We start from the raw sequence: 24,759 nt of genomic DNA on the forward strand, positions 1-24,759 counted from the left end.
AGTCAGGAGGTCAAGCAGGAACAAAAGGGAAGGTTCTGAAGCTGTCGAACTGTGAGTGTGGCCAAAGAATAGTGAGGGAGAAAGTAATGGAGGAAAGACTAGGCTGAAGAGGTAGGCCGGTGGTGCCCTTAACCCACGGCAAGAATTTTGAATTTTATTCTATGTACGTCTGAAAACCAATACCTTTTTTTTGTTTATTGTTTGTAGGTAATTCAAGGTTCAAAGCATAAAAAATTCAAAGATTATTAAGTGAAAATTCTCCCTCCCTACGGTTTCCTAGCCACCCAGTTCTCCTCTCCACAGCTGCCAGTTCCTCCTCTGGAAATACTCTAGGCACAGACAAGGAAATCTGTCTGCACTACAAGGCATTTTAAGCAATAGAATGAGCCCATCGGATCTTTAAGACCACTGGATCTTGAGAGGTGCATGGTTCTCTGCGTGAGAACTCCGCGCTGCTGCTCACGCATTGCACAAACCCTACTCTGCCTTGCGTTCTTGGTTGCAACAAGAGCGATCCTCCACGGTTCAGGGGTTCACAAACTGCAGCTCGGAAGGGCCCCCACGCTCGCTCCCACGGTGTGCTCCCGGCAACGACCTTGAGCGCCCACAGTTCCGGTGCCGCCAACGCCCCCAGTCCACATCTACCAGCCCGAACCCCCTGAGCTCGCTCAGGTGCGCTCCTTTGTTTTGCACAGAGGCTGGAGCACTTTCAAGGCACGCGTGGGCGGGGAGACAGCGGCTACTTTCTGGCCGCGACGGAGGCGGTTCTGGGCGGGACCAAGGCTGGGGCGGGCCCGAGCTTGGGGGCGGAGCCGGCGCCGCGGTCGGGGCAGCGCTCTCCCGAGACCTCGCAGCCGCGCTGGCCCCGGACCCGGGCCACCCACGGGGCGGTGGGCGCTCGCTAGCCCCGGGCTCTGCAAGCCCCGGAAGGTAAATTCACCTGGAAGCCGGACAGTTTGAGCGCGAGGGTACCCACGATGAGGGCGGGAGGCCGGATGGCGGCGGACGGGAGCGTCCCGCGGCGAGTTTCCCAAGAAAGCTGAACTCGTCCCAAGTTTCTTGTACATCGGCTTGCACCGGGTGAATCAGTGACGGGCGCATTTCATGCGGGTGGCCTTTGGGCCTTGGAGGGACGCGGAGGTGATTGGATTAATCCTCCTGGACGGCAGCCCAGATTTCTGCCCGAGAAAGGGCGGGTAAGCGCCGTGCAGTCGTGTCCCGCGCAACAGCAGGGCGACCGCCGGGCTCCGAGCGCGCGAGTCTGCGAGGCGTGCCCGGTTGTCCCGAGGCAAAGTTCCATAACTTCTTTCCTCTTTAGGCAAGACTAGCTGCGTGCTGTTTGTCCCGGGGCTTACCCCGAGGCCCCGCTATGGACGGCGAGAGCGAAGTGGATTTCTCTAGCAAAAGCATAAACCCTTTGTGGCGGAGACGTTCGACCCCTGCGCCCCAGCTGCTGGGCCGGAGCAAGCCGAGGCCCCAGTCTTATCAGAGCCCCAGCGGGTTGCTGATCACGGATTTCCCGGTGGAAGACCGAGGGACGCTACCCGCAGCACAGACTCCCGCCCAGGTGCCCACCGCCTCGGACAGCAGGACTGTCCACGGGAGTCCCCTGCTTCTGGGCGCCCATCGGAGAGCGGTGGCTAACGGTGGTACCGTCTCCTTAGAGTACAGGGCTGTCTCTCCTAGACTTCGACGGCCCAAGTCACCCCAGGTCCTCAAAGCGGTGCCGGGCGGCTCTCCGAAATCCCCAGCCAATGGTACGGTGACCTCGCTCCCCGCGCCGCCGCCGCCCGTGCTGCGCCCCCCGCGGACTCCAAAAGCGCTCGCCCCCTGCAGCCCCGAGGGGGACCCGACCGGGTTGACAGCCAGCCCGGTGCCTTCCCCTACTGCAAATGGCTTTGCCCGTAATAAAGACTCTCAATCCGGTCTGTCGGCTATAGACCCCGAACCCTCGAGACTCTCTCCTGCGCTCCAGAAAAGGTCTTCGGAACAAAAACTCCCCTTCCAGAGGCTGCTTTCACAGGAGAACGAGCTCCCCGAGAATCCTTCCGTGATTTTGAGTACAAACAGCCCCGCCGCCCTCAAAGTGGGGAAGCAACAGATCATTCCGAAGAGCCTGGCCTCAGAAATTAAAATAAGTAAATCCAATAGTCAGAATGTGGAGCCCCATAAGAGACTCCTCAAGGTGCGCAGCATGGTGGAAGGCCTTGCAGCACCCCTGGGCCACGCAGGCGAGGAGGCTGAGGTCGAGAACGACTTGGATAGCCCGGGGTCTCTGCGGAGAGGCTTGCGGTCCACGTCTTATCGCAGGGCAGTGGTCAGTGGCTTTGATTTTGACAGTCCTACCAGCTCGAAGAAGAAGAACAGAATGTCCCAGCCTGTTCTGAAAGCAGTGATGGAGGACAAGGAGAAGTTTTCCAGCCTGGGAAGGATAAAGGTAAGAGTGGGCAGGAGTGTGGCATGCAGTTCTCTAAGCCAAAATTAAATGTGTTGGGGGCGAGGAGGAGCAGCACAGAGGAAACCAGGAGCAGTTATTCTCTTTTAATTCTGTTCTTTGCTATTGATTACCTGTGTATGCCTATCTTTGGTCATTGTTTAATGCAACTTTGTGGAAAGAAGTGAAACTCTTATCAGTTAACTTTCTAAGCTCAGGCAAAATCTGGAAGACATAAGGGAGAATTTTGAATCCAATTAAGTATTGCCTGAGTGAGTCCTGAGCACTTTTAATACAGGTAGCTGAAAGGGGGAGGGAGGCATGCTTAGATCTACACTCCTGACTGTGGTCAAGTTCTCTGGTGTTTGTTTAGAGCTGTCAGTGGGTGGTAGCTGTTATCACAGCTGATATGGGAAAATACTGATTCCCCTTTGAGCCTGTTGATTATTTTCTGCTGTTACTTATTGAATTGTTTTTGAGTGGTGATCACACATTTGATGTCATTCAGGTAAAATGTGAATTTTAAAATCAATTGCCAGAGTCAAAAAAGACACAAATAGTTTGTGGTCTTTTTTGTTGCTTATTTTTGTCACCATGGCCTTTGGTTGTATTTTATTCCCATTTTATGCCCATTTATCCTTATGCCCATTTGACAAATGGATAGCTCAAAACCTCAGGTTGGCGTGAACTGTGTGGTATTGCTCCTTGGTATAGGACTAGGAGCTGCACTTACTAAATTATTGCCAAATATGACATAAAGAAACGGGGAAAACTAGAGAGGGATATTTTGAAGTGTATGCTGCCTTCCCTAGAAGGCAGATCTCAGCCATAGGGCAGAGATTCTTTTTGGCAGTGACATTTTTTCTTGATTAATCAGAGAACTGGAACTAGGCTATATAAATGTCACACACATAATACACAAGCAAGCCTGTTTCATTTTAGAGCCTATGGTCTTAAAGAAAAAAAATTACATAACTTTTTATGTGTCTTTTTTTTTTTTCCAACTCTGCAAGTATGGTAAAGTTCAATTTAACAGTGATGGTGAATCACAGGTAGTGAAATGAGTTGAACTGCTCGTCATTTGAGGATTCTCAATCTGTTTTGGTGGGGTGTGGGGAACCTTGTGTATTTTATTTTACTGTTTCAGTGAATTGTGGTCATATGAGTGAACTGCTCTAGGGCTCATCTGCTGGGTGCTTTTGGAAATCTAATGAGTGTAACAACAAAAAAAGTACTTTTACTTAAAATGGCTGTATTTTCTATTTGGCTCATTCATACATAGTTTGCTTTGCTTTTTCCTTTTTTTTGCTTTTCTTGTCTCTTAGAAAAAAATGCTGAAAGGACAAGGAACATTTGATGGGGAAGGTAAGCATTTAATTTTCCAGACTTTTATTGCTGTTTCAATGTGGAATACCAATTATAAGTTGAAATCCAACTGCAGTAACAAAAATGCTTAAGATGAGAAGTATGTCCAACTTCTTTTCAAATTATACAGTCCAAAGCTCTGCGCTAAGCTACATTTTCATGTAGTAATACCAACAGTGAATATAATCAGTGGCATTTTGTATAAGTTAATAACTTTTTCAGTCCATGTCCTGAGATTTTTAATTCTTCTCTACTTTGGCTCTATCCCCATCTTTCTCAATAAAACGGAGAAAGTAAGAGCAAGCTCTAGCTGTTTAATTAAAAATTCTGAGAGTTTGGCATATAGATCTGAGGTCATATTTCCTTAGGTCACATTTCCTTTGACTTAATATTCTTTTCCCCGTATTTCCACATTTTATTATCACTTCTGACTTCCTGTTTCCTTATTAAGTTTCAACTTTGGGGAAGTGTTAATTCTCCTGGCTGACAAAAACATATTCTTAAGAATTTGTAACCCATATAGTACTTTGTTAAGGATCCCCAAAACAAAAGCAGCTCCAACCAGGTGTGTTCAAACCCTAATCAGATTAGTAGACTTTCTGTAAACAAATGGGTCAAATGTCAGCCAACTGAAAGAACCTTAAGGGAGCAGTCCCAGCTGCAGCCCTTATTAGGACTGCAGGGTCTTGGTGGCAGTGAAGGTAACTACTTCCTGTCATGCTTTGAAATGCTAAAGTTTCCCGACCTAGAAGGAATAATGAAGGGAATGCCCCACTTAATTGTAAAACCACCCAGAGTTATAAAATGTTAAACCTCGGGTGATTACAAAACATTTCCCTATACACTTCTTGTAAAGATGAGTTTCCCATTAAGCCTTTAAAAATGGCTAATTTATAAAAATTCATTTATTGCACCAATCTTAGGAAACTATATGGAAAAGAAATTCACATATAGTATTTTAGCTGGTTAGGATAAATTCATCTCTCTGATTTTATAACTGAGGAAACCGGAAGCTCTGAGAAATTTAGTAACTTGTCCTCTGTCACACAGCTAATACTAGGACACAGATCTGGTTCTTAGTCTACTTCGCTTCCTTCTTTACCACTCCATGACTGTGAAGTAAACAGAGAATCTTCCTAATATCTACTTAGGGAGACGCCTTACATCTCGAATTTGACATTGATTTTGTGACCTTTTTCCTCACAGGGTTAACAATTTTGAGATTTTTTTTTTTTTTAAGCCAGAAAGCAGACCTTCAATTTAACTAGTTTTATGTTCTTTCCTTTTATAAGGAGCTGTTTCTATGTATTCGCTCTTGTCTCTTCTCAAATGTGATGACTTAGAAATGCTTTTTCACATGTTCATGAGGAATGCAGGATTCTTATAGTTAATGATTAAAATGAAACTCAGGATGCAGTGTGGTGGAGTAGTGAGAACCCGTGATGTTCAGACCAGGCGAACCTGGGCTCCTGTCCTACTGCTTAGCCTCATGAGTTGAGTAACATTGACCTTAACCTCACTGAGCTACCTCATGTGTGAAACAAGGTTAATAATACTGTTGGCCACGTTGTGAGAATGAATGAAAAATCGTATCAGCAATATTATACATATACTTTGTGCCAACCACTAAGTACTTTGAAGACTAGAGAACTCAGTCTTTACCCTTATAATCTGTTTTACATTTACAGAAGACTCAGATCAGCAAAATCTTGCATAGACTCCAGTGTTACGTTAGTCATGGTGCATTCAGAACAATCTACAGTTGATGAGAAAAGAGGCAGATGTTTGCTTGCTTTGGTAGATGGGAAAGGCATTTCAAACTCAATATGTCCCAAACCAATCTCATAATCTTTCCCACTCTTCTGGTGTTCTCATCTTCTACTATCCAGTTGTGGGACCTGAAGACCTAGGAAATACCCTTAACATCTCCTTTTCTCTGCCCCCATATCCAGTCTATCATCAGTCCATTCTGAGTCACGTAGCCCAAATCTCCATTTCTTTCATTGCCAACCCCAAATAACATCTGGATTAGTCTGAGGTAGTCAGTGTTCTGCTCTTTAAATTAAGCAAATCTTTCCTTCCGGTGGGTTCCCATTGCATTCAGGATAAAGTGCAATCAGTACAGTGTGAAAGAAACTCAGTCCTTTTGTACTTAGGGTAAAATCCAGTTCTTTAACGTCGCCTACAAAGCCCTGGTTGATTTGGACTGTCTGGCTCATCTTTCAATTCACCGTGCACTATTTGGTCACTAGAAACACCCAAGCTTTAGCCACATTGACCTTCCTTAGTTCTTTTAAGATACAGTCATGCATCACTTAACCAGGAAGACACGTTCTCAAAAATGTGTCCTTAGTGTGTTGGTGAAGGGGTAATTCTGTTAAATAGAAGGAAAAAGTTCTAGTGTTCAATAGTGCAATAGGGCAACTATAGTTAACAATAATTTACTATATTTCAGAATAGCTAGAAGTTTTCATATGTTCTCAACATAAAGCAATGATAAATGTTTCAGGTGAATCATGTCCCAAGTACTCTGATTTGATCATTATATGTTATATGCTTGTATCAAAATATAACATGTACTCCATGAAAATGTACAATTATGTATCAATAAAAAATTTAAAAAAGAGAAAAAAAAATAAAAAATAAAAAAATAAAAATAAAAATACAAAAAAAATGTGCCCTTAGGGAATTCTGTCAATGTGTGAACATCATAGAATGAACTTACACGAACCTAAATAGTATACCCTACTATACACCTAGGCTATAGCCTATTGCACCTAGGCTACAAACCTATACAGCATGCTACTGTATTGAATACTGTAGGCAATTATAACACAATGGTAAATATTTGTGTATCTACACATAGAAAAGGTACAGTAAAAATACAGTATAAAAGATAAAAAATGGTACATCTGTATAGGCTTCTTACCATGAATGGAGCTTGCAGGACTAGAAGTTGCTCTGGGTGAGTCAGTGAGTGAGTGGTGAGTGAATGGGAAGGCCTAGGACATTACTGTACACTGATGTAAACTCTATAAGCCCTGTACATTTAGGCTACACTAAATTTATAGAAAACACTTTTTTCAATAATAAATTAACTGTAGCCTACCGTAACATTTTTACTTTATAAACTTTTTAATTTTTTAACTTTTTGATTTTTTAATAACAGTTTAAAATACAAACACATTGTATCTTTGTATGAAAGTATTTTCTTTATATTCTTATTCTATAAGCTTTTTCCTATTTTTCAATTTGAAATTTTTTACTTTTTAAACGTTATTGTTAAAAACTAAGACACAAATTAGCCTAGGCCTATACAGGGTCAAGATCATCAATATCACCGTCTTCCACCTCCACGTCTTGTTCCATAGGAAGGTCTTCAGGGTCAATAACACACATGGAGCTGTCATCACCTGTGATAACAATCCCTTCTGGAATACCGTCTGAAGGACCTGCCTGAGGCTGTTTTGCGGTTAACTTTTTTTTAAGTAAGCAGATAGACTGCACTCTAAAATAATGTTAAAAAGTACAGTATAGTAAATACATAAACCAGTAACATAGTCTTTTATTATCATTATCAAATATCATGTACTGTACATAATTATATGTGCTACACTTTTATATGACTGGCAGCACAGTAGGTTTGTTTACACCAGCATGACCTAATGCATTGTTCTGTGACATTAGGACAGCTATGATGTCACTAGGTGATAGAAAATTTTCATCTATGATCATGTGAGACGGCTGCTGTATATGTGATCTGTCGTTGACTTCAACAGCGTTATGTGGCGCATGACTGTATTATGTTACCCTTTTTGTTCCTGCTATGACTTTTGCGTGTGCTTTTTCTTTAGCTCTGTATCTTCTCAGCTTTCAGATCTTAGATTTTCCTCATTGACACCTCCCTGATCCCCAGACTAGATCACTCCCTGCCTACAGTCTGTTCTCAGAGCACCTGTGTATAATTCCTTCAGTTTATAGGTATGTATTTGTGTAAAATCATTGTGTCCTCAACCCTACACTGACTTGTCATCATGCTTGGAGTAAAAATCAAAGTCCCTTCAGTGACAATGAGGCAAGGCCCTCTCCTCACCCTTGACTTCTATCTTCTATACTTTTCGTCCCCCCTCATGGTACTCCAGCACACAGGCCTCCTTCTGCTCTTTGTACACATAGACACAGCAGGCAGACTCCTTCCTCAGGGCTTTGTACTTGCTGTTTCCCTGATGAGATGCTCTTTCCCTGGCTGTACAGCCTTGTTTTCTCACCTCTTTCATGTCTGCTTAAATGTGACCTTAGTGAGACTCTCCTGAACCACCCTGTGTAACGTCTACATACCCTCCTCCCAGCACTTTCTAGCCCCCTTCCCTGTTTTACTTTTCTTCGTGACACTCATCAGCATCTGAAGTACTATAAAAGTTACCTGTTTGTTTATTGCAATTATTCTCTCATGCTCTAATGTCAGGTGATGAAAATTGAGATTTTTATGTTTTTGGTTTATTATTATATTCCCAGTGCTAAGCAGTTGCTGGCACCTAGTAGGCATTTTCTAAATAACAGTTGAATGAATAAATGCATGAGTGAATTTGACTGATTTTGCATTAAATTGTTAGCTCATGAGAGGTGTCTCTTACTTTCCATTTTACTCTCAGCATATCATAGATGTATGGTAAATGTTTGCTAAATAGATAAATGAATATTGATGCACCTTGAAGACAAGATAGGGTAGCGAATTCAGTTTAACTTAAATGATAATGATTTAATAGGCCTGACCTTCCTGAGTAGTGAGCAGGGGCAGGGAAACTTTGCTTCTATTGGCATTCTGTGTATGGGCCCCTCCCCTTCCCCTGAAGACAAATTTAGGACAGAGCTGTGAGAAAATCACTTTTATGTAATTATTCTTCAGTGACAAAATCTGTTTTTCTCCTTGTTATTTATTAAACTGGAGACCAAACATTGTGTGAATATGGAATTTTGTTTAGAACAAGTTGAATGATGATTGAGGGCAATTAGTGACACTTAGAGCTTGTTTTCTTGCAGAAAATGCTGTCCTGTATCAAAACTACAAAGAAAAGGCCCTTGACATTGACTCTGATGAAGAGTCGGAGCCCAAAGAACAGAAGTCGGATGAAAAAATCGTGATTCACCATAAGCCACTGAGATCCACATGGAGCCAGCTCTCTGCGGTGAGGGTTTACCTTCTTTTTTATCTGTGGGAGGAAAAACCAAGTTGTGGAAATAATGTGTGGACATGGCTTTTATTTTTTCTGCCAGTGATCCTGTAACTCTAAGGAGGAAAAACTCTTCTTTTTAGATTGTGAAATGTTCCTCAAAACTCTGCAGGCACTAATGAGAACATGAACTCTGACATTTCTGATCAGGAAAATTAGGTTTTGATAAAGTGCCTTGAGACTGTTATACTATCGACTCTGGAAACTTCCTACTAGATATCTTTTTTAAGATATAGTATATGTGTAGTGGTGACTTAATATATCCTAAACTTTATAATTATGGCTATAAACACATATACAGGCATATGTGTATATATATGTACATAGCCATAATTATGATAAAGTTCAGGATGTACACACATATGTGTGTATATATGTACCTGTATATGTCTCTATGCACAATAGGGAGCTTATTACAGTTCTTCCTTGGAAATTTCATTTCATATGGACATGTTCATATTTTCTTGAAGCTGATTAATGAATGGCATTCTGTTCCATCTCCCTCTGTGCATCTTATTATGTGTGCGTGTGTCTGACACTTATTTTTGTGATCAACTTATTTTTACATTGAAGAGTAATTTCTCCTCTCTCCATCAAACATCTTTTGTCTTTTAACCATAATTTCTTTTCCTACTGGCTTATAAAATGTCGCAGTGTGATGCTTAGTTTATTTGATAAGAATTTGGGCAGCACATTTTCGTGCATCTGATGCATTAGCAAGTAGAAAGGAATTCCCACGGCTGGCTTGGGTAGGGGAGCATGACATCAAAAACAAGCCAGTACACCTCCATGAGTCCTTAGGCAGTATCAGAGCAGAGGCAATTCCATTTTAAGCCACAGTAAGCATTATTGAGAGTCAGGAATCTCATGTATTTAGGGGACCCACCAGCATAAGAAAAGGAGTTATGTTGGTGTTGAGTATACAGGACCATGGGAATGTGTGTAATGGTGGGATATGACTTCTGGTTCAGGCTCTACCTCCCCTCTTCTAACCTGTATTGGGATAGAGACCAAGCCCTTTCTCTCTGTCTCCTTCGACTTCCTAATTTCGTTCTAAGGAGAATCCATACATTTCCAGTGCCTCCAAGGTGTGGCACCCTTAGTATTATGCTACAATTTAAAATGCCTACAGTGGCAGCACAAGTAGTGTGAATAAATGTGTGTAGGCAGTAGGGGATAGGGGAGGGGCAGTGGTAAACAGGTCTTTTATAAATTGAACAGCTATTACTTAGCTCAAATCACATGAATACCAGGTCTCAGTGTTGCTAGATCTTCTTTTTAGAAAAGGGAATACAGAAATCCAAACTTTTATAAGTGTTATATCCCAATTCAAGTTTAAAGAAATGTTGTGTGAGTCCAACAAAATGTCTATGGGCCAGACTGGCCCTGGATTTTAGTATGTGGTAAGGTGCTAACACCTACGCACAGAGTTGGTGTTTTGGTAGTCTTATATCCTAACCTAATGATCTCATGATATGTGTTTACCAAAACAGATAATGTGGAAAAACTGGTGACAAGGTTTATGAGGCCATGTCAGCTCTGAATGGCTGTCTTTCAGTTCATTTGATTGTTGGTATAGACCATTTGGTAGAGGATCTGAGAGAAGAAAGAAGGCTGTGAATTTTTTGAGTTTTTCTCTGTGTGGCAGCAGCTGCGTTTGTTAGCACAGGGCTAAATCCTGCTGTTAGCCTCTGATGCTAAACACAAATGTGGATTTCTGTGGCAGTTACACGCTGATCCAACTTAGCTTTAGCACTAAAAATCAGGCTCCGTATTTATGCCTCCTGAAGTCTGGCGTTCATTTAGGTGATCAAATGTACATGCAATTAAATAGTAGTGCATATCTTTCCGTTCAGCTTCCAGTATGGACATGCGTTTTATTTCACATAAAATAAATATACTGATGTGCCTTTTGTTAGTAAGATTGATATCAAAAAACTATCTTGCAGCCAGGTGTGGTGGCTCATGCCTGTAATCCTAGCACTTTGGGAGGCCTAGGAGGGAGTATTGCTTGAGCTCAGGAGTTTGAGTCCAGCCTGAGCAAGAGTGAGACCTTCTACTGAAAAAAAAAAAAAAAAAGAATAAATCAGCTGGGAAACTAAAAATAGAAAAAAAAAATTAGCCGGGCGTGGTGGCATGTGCCTGCAGTCTCAGCTACTCGGGAGGCTGAGACAGGAGGATCACTTGAGCCCAGGAGTTTGAGGTTGCTGTGAGCTAGGCTGACGCCGTGGCACCCTAGCCCAGGTGACAGACCGAGACTCTGTCTCAAAAAAAAAAGAACAAACAAAAAAAACTATCTTGCAATAAAATATAAAACTATAAAGTGTGTTCTAACTTTATGTTATCTTGGAGTTGAGTGTTCCCAGGAAGCCTGTGTGTATTTACTGTGTTACTTGGCAATTATATTTAATCAAAGTAGCATGGTTGGACTTTGCCACTTAGCATTGCTTAGGCACCAGCCTACATTTTCTTTGTGCCTTTTTTGTTTCCTATTTGCTTAAATTTTACTTTAATTTTTTTGGTGCAAAATACTTCAAACCTGCAGACAAATTTAAAAAAATAGGTAAAGGTAATAGATTTCTGTGTACCCACTACCCATATTGAACAAATGTTAATATTTTAACATATTTGCTTCAGCTTCTGTTTTCTTAGACAGATTCAGCTAATCACTCCCTCCTTTCTAGTATTTTCCTCCTTCCTGCCTCCCCAGAAGCAATCACTGAAGTTATCTTCAGTCCTTCTCGTGTGGGTTTTCTATCTATCAAGAAGATACAACCAGCTCTGGCTTTTAGGAAAGCAGATATTTTAACACCAGAAAACAGCCCTTACCTTTTTAGAAGCCTATCCAGTTAGTAAATGTCCAAGTTGCAGTTGGGACCCTAAAGAGAGGAGGCTTCTTGAATCATTAACATCAGGGTGTCTCTCATAAGTGATCGGCACCTCCATTTCTCTGTCTGACCTCATCCCCTGAGCCCTCCTTGTAGAGAACATGCAGTGTTGAGGGCAGATCTTAAAAGACTTCCACTTTATATATATATTTTGCATCACCCTTCCTTGCTTAACTTTTAATATATCAAATTGGTAGAGTAGACCGCATCTAATCTTGCATGTGACATTTTAACACCAAACTCTTCTTGGAGTAAGGCCTTGATCCCAGGAAGAGAGTAGGAAAAGGGGTTTTATGGCAGTGGGTTAGGTCTCAATTTGGCATATACCTTGACTTTCTAATTAGGAGGGGAGTGAGTGGGGGCACTGTGCATTAGCTCCTGTTGGTTGTTTTATTTTCTAAAAATCTCTTATCTTTGTTGCAAACACCTGCCTGCCTGCTGGGATGGTGACATTTCCTCATCAGTTGACTGTAAGAAGTATTCAGTATGCCGAAGACTCTTTTGAAGTGGGGCAATTTGCAGTAATTTATGGTTGTTACATAAGGTCTTTAAGCCTCCAGTCTGTAGTGCAATTTGTCTGAGCGTGTTTTTCTCTGGTTTCATTGGACAGTGCCAGGTAGGGCAGTGTTCAACTACACAGGTGACAGGTGGTTCCCCATTTACAGTGTTGGGACAGCTTTAACTGTAGGGTTGTGGCCATCTAGGAATAAAGGAGAGTTAGAACTGGGTAAGAGGGGCATTTATTTGATCAGGCCTCAATAGAATACTGAGCATTTAGGCTGCCACAGACTTCTATGGTAGGACAAAGTGAATTAATGGTGAATGTATTTAGCAGTGGTGTCTCTGCCAACACATTCTCCATATAGAGATGAGCTGTTCTCTTCTGGTGAAGGATGCAACCTGGGCTCTTTAACCTTAGCGTATGGGGACAGGCTTATTCTTCATTTACTCGATTGTCCAAGTGTGTAGATCTGTTCTTAATTGGAAGTACAGGATTTCTTCACTCCGGGGAATATAACTTTGTGCTGCGCTTTCAGGCCTTGGGGAACATGAACGTATTTGAAATAATTTAAGTGGCCATTGTTCCCAGTGTTTGGTTGATCATATGTGGAAGAGATTCATTGAGGTTTTGAAACCTTAATGAATTTGGAAAGTCATTTTTGACCTCTAAAGATGATTATCTGGAACTGTGCCCAGACACAAGGAACCTGCCGTACACAGGTGAATCTTGCAGTGACTCACCTGAAACACCAGTGCGAGGACTAAGCCAACAGTTCTTAGATCTCTGGGAAAAGCACGTGGGTTTCAAGAAAAATATTGATTGTATTAGTCAGGGTTAGGACACTATGTGCTTGTTACGGTTAGTGCCAGGTGTGTGGCCAGCTAGGCTTCAGGTTTTTCCTAAGTTCATCCTTTAATAGGATCCCACAAGTATTTACTGCCTCTTCTTTTAGATAGATTTTGACTGGAGTTTTTTTTTCTTTCTTTATATGATAACCCCCCCACTCCTCCAAAATCATGTACTATGCATGTACTAAGAAATGACTGTTGTGAAACCAGTGTTTGTTTTGTTAAGTTTAGTGACAGCACCAAAGCCACCCTTCCTTGCCAGCTGTGTCCTGACCCCATTTATTTGCCATGGGGTGTGTTTGTGTAATTTCCATCACCTTTGAAATGCCAGGTCCCTTTGAAAAGGGTGTTCTGTATTCAATACCTAATATAATCATCATCTACTGTACTCTGATTTTGTACTTGCTGACATGTGGCTTTATCAGTAATCTTAAAACATTTTGAATATTTCTTCCGTTTGCTCAAAAATTTTAAACTCTTTAGTCAGGGGTTGGTTTTTATATTTTTATCAAAGTATTTATTCAGCTGTGCTTAGCGTGGCTAATGGTGTAATGAGAGATCTAGAATTTGGACCTGAAGCTCTGGTTCTGGGCTCAGAGCTTAAGGCACGTGCAGTTTACCTTTGGGAGACTGCAGGAGCTTGCAGGGTGAGAAAGGAAAATTTGAGAAGTGGCAATTTTATTATAAATATAATGTAATTCAGCTGAAAATACAACAGACACTTTGGAATCTTAGCAGTTCAATCTGATGGGACTTAACTTTTTTTTAGAATTTACACTATGTTTATTGTGAAAGATGTACTATTTTCTACTAAAAATCAGAGTTCAACAGATGTAATAAATCTGAATATCATTATGTTTGCAGAAATGCTTAATGCATTTATTTTTATTTATTAATATTTATTTAATTTTTGAGATAGGGTCTCACTCAGTTGCCCAGCCTAGAGTGCAGTGGCATCGTCATCACAGCAACCTCAAACTCCCAGGCTCAAGTGATCCTCCTGCCTCAGCCTCCTGAGTAGTTTAGACTACAGAGGTGCACCACGGTGCTCTGCTAATTTTTTTATTTTTTGAAGAAATGAAGTCTCACTATGTTGCTCAGACTGGACTTGAACTCCAGGGCTTAAGTGATCCTCCTGCCTTGGCCTCCCGAAGTGCTAATTTTACAGGGAAGAGCCACTGCACCCGGCCAATTAGTGCATTTAGATTTTCATTCTTTTCCCTAAATTTTCACACTTGTCTGAATTTTCAGTTGTTCAGCGACGTGTTGCTTAAAACAGTAACTTGTGCAGTTATGTAATTTTTTTTTTTAAGACTAGTCAAGTGCAGTAGTGAGGAGGTGGAAAGTAGTAGAACAAGGAGTTCAATCTCTGATTGTGAACAATCAAGTGAGATAACTCACTACCTTCGGACCAGCCTGCAGTCATATAATTTTTTATTTACAGTTTTGTGACACAGCAATGTCATAACATTATTTTTTACCTTAAATAGTGATTAAGGCCTTTTACTATATCTTTTGTGTTTAAAATGTAGAAAAATACTCTTATTTTCACGTCTGGCTTACTTTTAGCATTCATAGTTTAAACAGTTAGGACTGCAGGCATATACTAGTCTATACTTTTAAGTTGGACAGTGTATCTTCTAGAATCTTTGTGTCTTTATAAATAGAAATAGAGGTCCATGTGCCTAGACCTGAAACCCTGCTATAGTTTGAATATTTGTTCCCTCCAAAACTCATGTTCAAATTTAATCCATGAAACAGTATTAAGAGGTGGGACCTTTAAGAGGTGATTGGATCATGAGGGCTCTGCTGTCATGAGTGGATAAATCTATCCATGGACTAATGGATTAATAGATTAATGAATTAATGAGTTATCATAGGAGGGGAAACTGGTGGCTTTATAGGGAGAGGAAGAGAGACCTGAGCTAGCAGGTTAGCATGCTCAGCCCCCTCCCCATGTGATACCCTGTGCCACCTCCGGACTCTTCGGAGAGTACCCACCAGCAAGAAGGCTCTCAACAGATGTGGCTCCTTGACCTTGGATTCCTCAGCCTCCATAACCATAAGAAATAAATTGCTTTTTTAAATAAATTACCCAGTTTCAGGCATTCTGTTGTAAGCAACAGAAACCAGACTAAGATAGACCTCAGTAAGAATTCCCCTTGTAGCTGAGAATTGAAAGTAGGGACTGCTTAGCCTGGGCCAGAGACTAAGCTCTGTGTGGCCTTGCTGTTTCAGTATAATTGGACTGTGGTATTCTCTTAACATTTTGGAAATTAACTTTGACTATGTAAGCAATACATAGCAAGTTCTCCATGTAGAAAAGAATTCAGACATTGTTCATAACCTTATTCAGATAAGGTTACAATCTCTTTGATCACGCTTACAATTCCAGCCCCTCTCCCCTTCTTCATGGATAATGCTATTCTCAATTTCATAACACAATTCTGAAAATCCACGTATGTACATTTAAGGAAAAAGTGTAAATTACATGTACTTACATAAATAATATACAGATTATTTATAACATACAACTTGCTTTTTTCCTGAACAATGTGTCTTATAAATCATGTCATGTCTACACATGATCTTATAATTGCTATATTATTATACAGGATGGATATGCATTTAGCCATCTTTCCTTTTGGGGGATTATATATACTTTAAAAATCAAATTAAAACCATGAGCCATCGTCCTTCTCTTTGGAAAAATGCACATGCATATACATGTAAGTATTTGTTTATAATTTTTGTCTTATTTTTTTAGTTTCAGTTTGAGGGTTTTTTTGTTGTTGACTTTATTTCTCAATGCTAGAAACAACTTACTGTAGCCTTCTATGTATTGAGTACAGTTTCCATGTTGTTAACGTCACCTTTAAAAGTTTTTCTTGGCCGGGCGCGGTGGCTCACGCCTGTAATCCTAGCACTCTGGGAGGCCGAGGCAGGCGGATTGTTTGAGCTCAGGAGTTCGAGACCAGCCTGAGCAAGAGCGAGACCCCGTCTCTACTAAAAATAGAAAGAAATTATATGGACAGCTAAAAATATATATAGAAAAAATTAGCCGGGCATGGTGGCACATGCCTGTAGTCCCAGCTACTCGGGAGGCTGAGGCAGTAGGATCGCTTAAGCTCAGGAGTTTGAGGTTGCTGTGAGCTAGGCTGACACCACGGCACTCTAGCCTGGGCAACAGAGTGAGACTCTGTCTCAAAAAAAAAAAAAAAAAGTTTTTCTTTATTTGAATTACAGCAGTGTTGGAACTTCATATAACCCCTTCTGAAAAATATGGAGAGAGGGAGAAAAAACTGCTTGTTTGGAGCTGAGTAATTAAAGGCCAACTGAGTGGTAGATGTGCCAACAGAGAGGGTCTTCTTGTAATTTCACTGAGTAGAAAATCCAAGAGAGAGATTGATGAATGATTTCTTCATTCATCATCTTTATCAAAGGCCTGCTCCACTCCAGGTCTTATGCTAGGCACTGGAGATAGGGCAGGAACACACTCCACCTTGTTTTCATGTCCTTGCAAATACCCTGAATGGCAGGGCTGGCGTCAGATATCAAATCATCCCATAAATAAATGCAGAATTACAGCTGTTGTGAAACTATGAAGGACATGTTGGTGCTGCTGTGATATCTGCTGGGGAAGAGTACCTGTTTGGGCAAGGTGCTGTCAGTTGTAGGAAGATGTCAGAAAAGGTGACCTGACCTGCCATCTGAAGAGTGTCTAGATGAGTGGCGGGACAAAGCTGGGGGACAGGATGGAGAAGTTACAGGCAGGGAAAATGTCACATGCGCAGGCCCTTTTGGGGTAATCGTGGGTGAGAGATACTGAAATAGGCTGGTGTACCTGGAGCTTCGTGATCTTACTTGTAGGTTTTTCTTCATCCCTCCAGTCTCTACATATTGGAGGGTCCCTAGGCTCAGTCCGTGGGCCGTTTGTCTTACGTGGACTCATGTGGTGATCTCATCAGTCTTGTTCTTTTAAACACATCACACACTGATGACTTCCAAGGTGTTGCTTACTACGAAATCAGATTAAATTATAGTCTCATTCTTGATTAGGTATTTCTTTTGGGGAGGTGGATGGGATATATTAAAAAACAATAGCAGTGTGTAGGAATAAAGTGTAATTAGATAAAAGAAAAGAAGGGTCAGCTACTTGGAAGAATTTTGAGTAACTGTGGGGAAAGGCTCTATAACACTGAGCTTTGGATTGTGGACTCATTTATTAGATTCTTGTGTTTGCCTTCCTGACGTCTCCTCCCTCAGTCCAACGATGGCACTGTTTCTCAGGGCCGTGTTCACATAGTGGTTGGTCTGCATGATGTCTGGAGAGTATTGTCACCCTCAAAATTACTGTTGAATCTTTAAATATAGAATTAGGCTGGGCATGGTGGTTCATGTCTGTAATCCAAACACTTTGGGAGGCGAGGGCAGTTGAATTGTTTGAGCCTAGGAGTTCAAGACTAGACTGGGCAACATACTGAGACCCTATCTTTAAAAAAAAAGAAAAGTTAGCCGAGCATGGTTGTGCACACCTGTAGTCCCACCTACTCAAGAGGCTGAGGTGGGAGGATTGCATGAGCCCGGGAGTTCAAGGTTACAGTGAACTATGATTGCATCACTGCACTCCAGCCTGGGCAACAGAGTGAGACGCTCTCTCTACATAAATAAATAAATAAATAAATAGATAGATAGATAGATAGAATTAGTCCTTAAAAATTTGTTACTCAATTTTTTTTGAATTTATACAGAGCACATATATCTTGTTGAAAAAGATGATTAATCTATACTCTAATGTCTTAAGATTATTAGGACATTTATTATCCATATTTCTATTATTTGAGGAAATAAGGACTATAAATTCAATAGACAGCTTCTGCAGAGGGAGGTATTATTGCCAGTAAAAAAATAACTTGCAGGTTATTTCCCTCTTTGATGTAGGAAGTAAACCCATCCAACTGCAGTAACACAAAAATAGAGCAGTGTCCACTTTGGGTGGGGCAAGAAACCCTGCTTTTGGTAGTGGAGTGCAAAGGACTATGACTGTTGTCTGCCCGGCTGAGCAGCGGGGAGGCTTTACATCCACGTGGGTCCAAAGTCTCCATGTGAGCAGGCAGTGCAATGGCTGACTTGCAGGTTTGCTGTAGCTCTGGGACCTGCCACGTAGCATCACAATATTGATTTATTTACATGCAGTTAAATTATTGACCAAATACTTGCAGAGGATATATTGTGTGGGAGGGTTACAGCTCATGTAGTCCTTATGACAATATTATGAGGGCAAGTTCTTTACTTCATATCAAGGCTGCTGAGACTCTGGGATGTTAAATCTGGCCACTCTCCTGCTGTTTTCGTTAGGGTCTTGAGATGACCTGGAACAGCCTTTGAAGTTCCCTCAAAAGTGGATACATGTGCCTAAGGCTCTGGAAGAGCAGGAACCATATTTCCCTCTGGTGCTCTGCCAATAACGTGACTTGGCAACTCTGCCTGTTCGTTCTCTTCTCATGAATTGGCTAATTTTCCCTTTTTTTACTATGCCTGGCTTTTCTCCTGATAGCTTCTGAATACTCATAGTTTCTGAGTTCTTGAACTTAAACTTGGGGTTACCCAGCACAGCCCTGTCCCACCTTCATGTCATCCTTTCAGCTTCCATATAAAACTGCCCAGTTTAGATCTTTCTGTTTTGTTTTGTTTGTTTTTGAGACAGGCTCTCTCTCTGTCAAGAAGGCTGGAGTGCAGTGGCATGATCATAACTCACTACAGCCTCAAATTCCTGGGCTCAAGTGATCCTCCTGCCTCAGCCCCCCGAATACCTGGGACTACAGGCCTGTGCTACCATGCCCAGCTAATTTTTAACTTTTTTGTAGAGATGGGGTCTTGCTATGTTGCCCAGGCTGGTTTCAAACTCCTGGGCTCAAGTGATCCTCTCACCTCAGCTTCCCAAAGTGTTGGTTACAGGCTTGAGCCACTATGCCCAGCCTAGATCTTGAGAGAGAGGATCATATTGGCTCAGCTACTCTTCCCTCACTTATAAGCCACTTAAACATTTATTGTCATTTGGACAGGTGCCTGACTAGCTCTGTTCCAATCAGCTTTGGCCTCTAAGATGTATTATAGTAGGAAATGTGAACACTTTGGGCTGCTGCTTTTGAAGAGGCTGTGAGTAGAACAGCTTTTTTTGTAGGGGTCTACCGGAGTGGTAAGTGCTGTGACTGACTTGTAAATTTACACATCATAGCATGGATGTTGCAACCACGGTCTTTTTCAGGGGCTTGACATAATGAGAAATATGTTTTACCTTGTAAACAAATATGTGTGCTTGGGCATGTGTGTTTCTCAAACAAAATTAGTTTTTGTGTTACAAAACAGTTCTGTAAACTACATTTTTCTCTTAACAGTTTACAAAGCAGAAGTTAACCTTGATGCTTACAATATACTATGGTATTTTATGTTATTTCTGTTGTGTTACATTTAAATAGATAATGATCAGTCCATCAAAAGATGAACTTTATTTTGTTATTCACTAAGAGGTTATAACTTGTAATTTGAAAAACCCTAATGTCTGACTCCAAAGTTTGTTTGTTCCCACTGCGTTGTAGTGGATGGGGCAAACAAAACAAGTCTAAAACTCATCCTGCACTCCAGGAGCTTAGAGCCTAGTCCAGGAGACAATAGAAATGAAATATCTAAATGAAGTGTTTGAAAAAATGTAAGACAGAATGCCAAGGTGAATGCCAAATAGAAATGATAGAGAACGGTGTGAAGGTCAGGGAAGTTCTCTCGATAGGATATGACTTTAACTAGATGGGCTAGTGGAGCAGAAGAGTAGGAAATAAAAGTAATGCAAGTATAAATGACTTGAATAAAGCTTCATACATAAGCAAAGGGAAGAAGAAAGATGGTAATGCTACGTGGGTTTCTCAGATCTCCGTGCACTAAGGTAACTCCTGTCCAATGAAATCTTCGCATGCTTTGTATGTCTAATGTAAAACATCAGTTTACTCCATTACTTTTTCCAAAGCAGGTTTTGCTTAGATTAGATTTTTTTTGCACACCTCAGAAATTAACTTCGGTGTCAGTGCTGTTCTAAGTAACTTACTGTTTTGGAGTTTGTCATTCCTGTACACCGGCCACTTACATAAATAACAAAAATAAAATGGCATCTACGACATTGGCACTACTTTTCGAAACAGGTGATCAGGTGTTCTTTTCTTCTGCAAGAGAGGTACCTCAGACGTGTTCTGCCTTCCTTAGCCCCTTGACTCATACCTTCAGTATGTGTAAATAGCGTCATTCTCAGTTACGCTGACTGTGACCCTGGCCTTCCTCCTCCTCTGTCTCACGCTTGCAGATCTGCCTGTCATCACTCATTTTCAACACTAGTTTATAAACCAGTGCTTGGTTTGGACATGAATAAAATCCTTTTTTCTTATGGCTGCCCTTTATCTTAGCTTCTTTATTTCTTTTATCTATTTTATCCATCTCATTTCTCTAGCTTTCCTTTCGGCATCAACAAAGAAATACGTGTATTATTGGCATCCTTAAACAATTCCACTTGTCTTCTCTACTTGTTTTCTTTCTTTTTTGAAAGAGGATGTTGAAACATTTAGTTTTTGTTATTCAAAATGATGCTTTAATTACAAAGCCAAGACATATTTATTATAGAAAAATTAGAAAGTATCGATAGATAAAAAGAAGAAAATAAAAACTAGTTGAAAGGCCGGGCGCGGTGGCTCACGCCTGTAATCCTAGCTCTGGGAGGCCGAGGCGGGTGGATCGCTCGAGGTCAGGAGTTCGAGACCAGCCTGAGCAAGAGTGAGACCCCGTCTCTACTAAAAATAGAAAGAAATTATCTGGCCAACTAAAAAATATATATACAAAAAAATTAGCCGGGCATGGTGGCTCATGCCTGTAGTCCCAGCTACTCGGGAGGCTGAGGCAGTAGGATCGCTTAAGCCTAGGAGTCTGAGGTTGCTGTGAGCTAGGCTGATGCCACGGCACTCACTCTAGCCCGGGCAACAAAGTGACACTCTGTCTCAAAAAAAAAAAAAAAAAAAAAAACTAGTTGAAATCTTTCCCTTCACCAATTCCTGTTGACATTTTGATATATAACTTTTCAGATTTTTTTTAAATGTATATATAGAAATTGGTCTTTTAAGCAAAAATATAATAATAATAATAATTTTGTCACTTATTTTTTTCCTTTAACAATGTTGTAAATATTTTTTTCATGTTATTAAACCGGCTGTTTTATAAACTACTTTTTTTCTCTTAACAGTGTTATGAATGACTTTCCATGTCATTAAACTTTCTTCCACAATAATCTTTTTAAAACCGGTGTACTGTTTTATCAAATAAGTGAATGTTTGGTTCTTCCAATTAATTTCCTATTGTTAATCATTAGTTTGTTTCTCATTTTTCAGTTTGAAATTTTTCAAAATTTTAAGCTTACTTTTTAAAAACAATTATTTTGAATCACAGAAGTAATACAAATGTATTCTCCTTATTAAAAAGTTAAACATAGCAGTTAAGACTGACACCTGCTTTGACTTCACCACCATCCCAACCTCTCAACTGTTCATTGCTATTATTAGTCTGGTCTGTTCCTCAGTATTTTATTAAATAGCCCACTTTTTAGAAATTGTTAATGTTTCATTATGTAATTTTATAGAATTGCCCTTTTATTCTAAAATTATTCCCTTTCATCCTCGTTACTTCTTTGTCACTAGTGTTTTATATATTTGTTAACCTCATTTTCTTTTTCTTTTTTTTTTTTTTTTGAGACAGAGTCTCACTCTGTTGCCTGGGCTAGAGTGCCGTGGCGTCAGCTTAGCTCACAGCAACCTCAAACTCCTGGGCTCAAGCAATCCTCCTGCCTCAGCCTCCCAAGTAGCTGGGATTACAGGCATGCGCCACCATGCCCGGCTAATTTTTTCTATATATTTTTAGTTGTCCAGATAATTTCTTTCTATTTTTAGTAGAGATGAGGTCTTGCTCTTGCTCAGGCTGGTCTCAAACTCCTGAGCTCAAACAATCCTCCGGCCTCAGCCTCCCAGAGTGCTAGGATTACAGGTGTGAGCCACCGCGCCAGGCCTGTTAACCTCATTTTTCTCTCTTCTTAATTGCTGATAGATATATGAGAACTGCATCTCTCTTGTTCATCTGGGAGACAGAGAATGAAGACGTTTGGTCCAGGCTTAGTAGCCCACAGAGGGGAATGCAGAGAGAGAGCCACAAGGAAAAGAGAGGAATTTGTTTAGTGGGACAAATGTCAGGACTAATCAACAAGTTAATTGACTAGGGAGCCCCACTGACAGATTAGTTTTCACTGCAGCAGAAAGTGGCAAAGCCCACGAGAAATGTGGTTTCTGGGGCATCCATGGGGAGGAACTTAATTTAGGGGAAGAGTAGCTGCATATTATAGCTCTTGAAAAACTCAGAAGTTTTAGAAAGTAGCGTGCCACAGTGATTAAGAGCTCAGGCTTTGGGAGCGAACAGTCAGGCCTGGGTTTGAATCCCAGCGTTGCCGCTTGTTAGGGTGAATGCCTTGACTTTTCTGTGTCTCTGTTTTTTTATTTGTAAACTAGGGATAGTGATACCTTCCTCAAAGAGTTGTTATAAAGTTTAGATGCTTGGAAAGAACAGTGCCTGGCGCATGTTAAGCATTTGATATAATGGTAATTTGAGACATAAATTAAGGACTACCAAGAACTCTGAATCAGGAATTGCAAAGAGGTGGGTAGGAAGCTAGTGAAGGCTGGCTGCAAATGAAGGAATACACACTTATCTCTGAAATCGTACAAAGCACAGCAGTTTATTCTTGTACATTTAGTTACCTGTTTGTGGTTTCTATTCTGAGCCTCATAACTGTTGAAATAATTTGAGTTCATTCAGGAGGCCTGGCTCTGTCTGTAGAAGGTGACATAAGCCATAGAGGGACAAAAGCCCCAAGCCCCAGCCTGCTTTATCTCAGTTTGCCATCATTTTAGAAAACCTGATGTCACCTGCTTGAGGTGCTTGTTACTGTAATATTTCTTGAGATCCAAGAACTTTGATGAGAATTATAGAATTAAGTTTAACATCAGTAGATCAGAAGATCAAATTTTTTAACAAATGAATTAGGAGGTCACTGGCCTATTTTTAAATTAAGCATATGATTTTATTAAATGTGCCATTATCTTTTACCTTTCTTTTTTTTTTAAATAGTGTTCTTTCTATTTACCTGTCACTCCCCAAAGAAATGACCACATCTTGACCTTGTATTTGGTCTGGTTATACAGATCTCTGGCCATTGAAACTGATGTCATGTGGCAGCCCTAGCTTAAGTGAAGTGATGTCTCAGAACCTTTCCCTGTGGATGCCGTAGGACTGGAGAAAGCCTATGAGGTCTGGTTACAGAGGACCCTCTTTCTGGACCTTGGCAGGTTTTTCATTTTAATGGCTTCAAACATACTCTCAAATTGCTGCTGTTCCCATGTTATTTACAGTGAAATAACTCTAGCTCATTTGTAACTCAGGGATGACTTGGGCTGTGTTAAGTCTGTAGAAAGGACTTAGGAGTGATTGTGTCCTGTGGTGTAGTTTTACTTTGGGATCCCCTCCCACTTGAGCTCTTGGGAAAAGAAGCCTGCGGGTAGAGAATCACCAGTAGGCATGAATAACCAGCTTATTTTCAGCAAATGAGTGAACTCTGACAAGTTTAAAGGTCTTAGCTCAAATGGATATTCAGTGTAAGTTAGTGCTTTATGGAGCCAGAGTGATCTTGGATTATAAATATCTGATGTAATTTTTAACTGCCTACATTTCTGAGTCTTTTTGGTTGATCAGTCTTTTGGGGTCCTCCCATTCTGTTTTCCCTGGTTGGTGGAGAAAAATAGAGGGAATGCATACTCATCTTATCTAGAAACAATATCAAGTCATGGAGGGCTTGAGAACTCATCTCTGTTTATCCCACAGAAAAAGATGATCTAATTGGTCAAGAGACTAGTGCTGTTAGTCTTAGCTCTATCCACAGATAGGTTCTATGTAAATGGCAATATTAGTGTTCTATTTGGGGCTTAGAGAACTTGGCTCATAACCTCTTCCACTTAGTGGAGTCAGAGACCAAGGAATATTGCACAAAGTGTATGGCTTTCCTGACACAGCTCTCTGTGAGGTGAAGATGCTTAGTGTAACCTTGCTGACTGCAGTAGTGGACTCACTGCCTAAGCCTGTCTCTTCCTTTGTAGGATATTCATCTGAGAAGCTCAGATTGGCAAGGTGGCTTAGTTTGGGCTGCTATACGAAGAAACCATAAACTGGGTAGCTTATAAACAACAGAAATTTATTTCTCACAGTTCTTGAGGCTGAAGAATCTGAGATCAAGGCAGATTCAGTATTTGGGCAGCTTTCTGACTCATAGATGGTGCCCTCTTGCTGTATTTTCACATGGTAGAAGGGGTAAGGGGGTCTCTGTCCGACCTATTTTTTAAGGGCATCAATCGCATTCGTG

At 41.0% G+C, this 24,759-nt stretch overlaps 1 protein-coding gene across 2 annotated transcripts in view; it reads left to right on the top strand.

The window, feature by feature from the left end:
- The first annotated feature begins 813 nt into the window (after positions 1-813).
- The window catches only part of ARHGEF26 (Rho guanine nucleotide exchange factor 26), a 128,600-nt gene continuing 104,654 nt past the window's right edge, over positions 814-24,759 (top strand). Inside the window, exons 1-4 of one of the 2 annotated variants that reach the window (XM_045539510.1) lie at positions 814-930; positions 1,319-2,437; positions 3,760-3,799; positions 8,840-8,985. In XM_045539510.1, coding sequence (XP_045395466.1) covers positions 1,370-2,437; positions 3,760-3,799; positions 8,840-8,985 — 1,254 coding nt within the window. In that variant the 5' untranslated portion in view covers positions 814-930; positions 1,319-1,369. Of the gene's footprint in view, positions 2,438-3,759; positions 3,800-8,839; positions 8,986-24,759 lie in introns of both variants that reach the window. The other variant, XM_045539511.1, reaches the window with a different exon arrangement.

Source organism: Lemur catta, chromosome 1 (assembly GCF_020740605.2).
Source record: "Lemur catta isolate mLemCat1 chromosome 1, mLemCat1.pri, whole genome shotgun sequence".
NCBI classification, from domain to species: Eukaryota; Metazoa; Chordata; class Mammalia; order Primates; family Lemuridae; genus Lemur; species Lemur catta.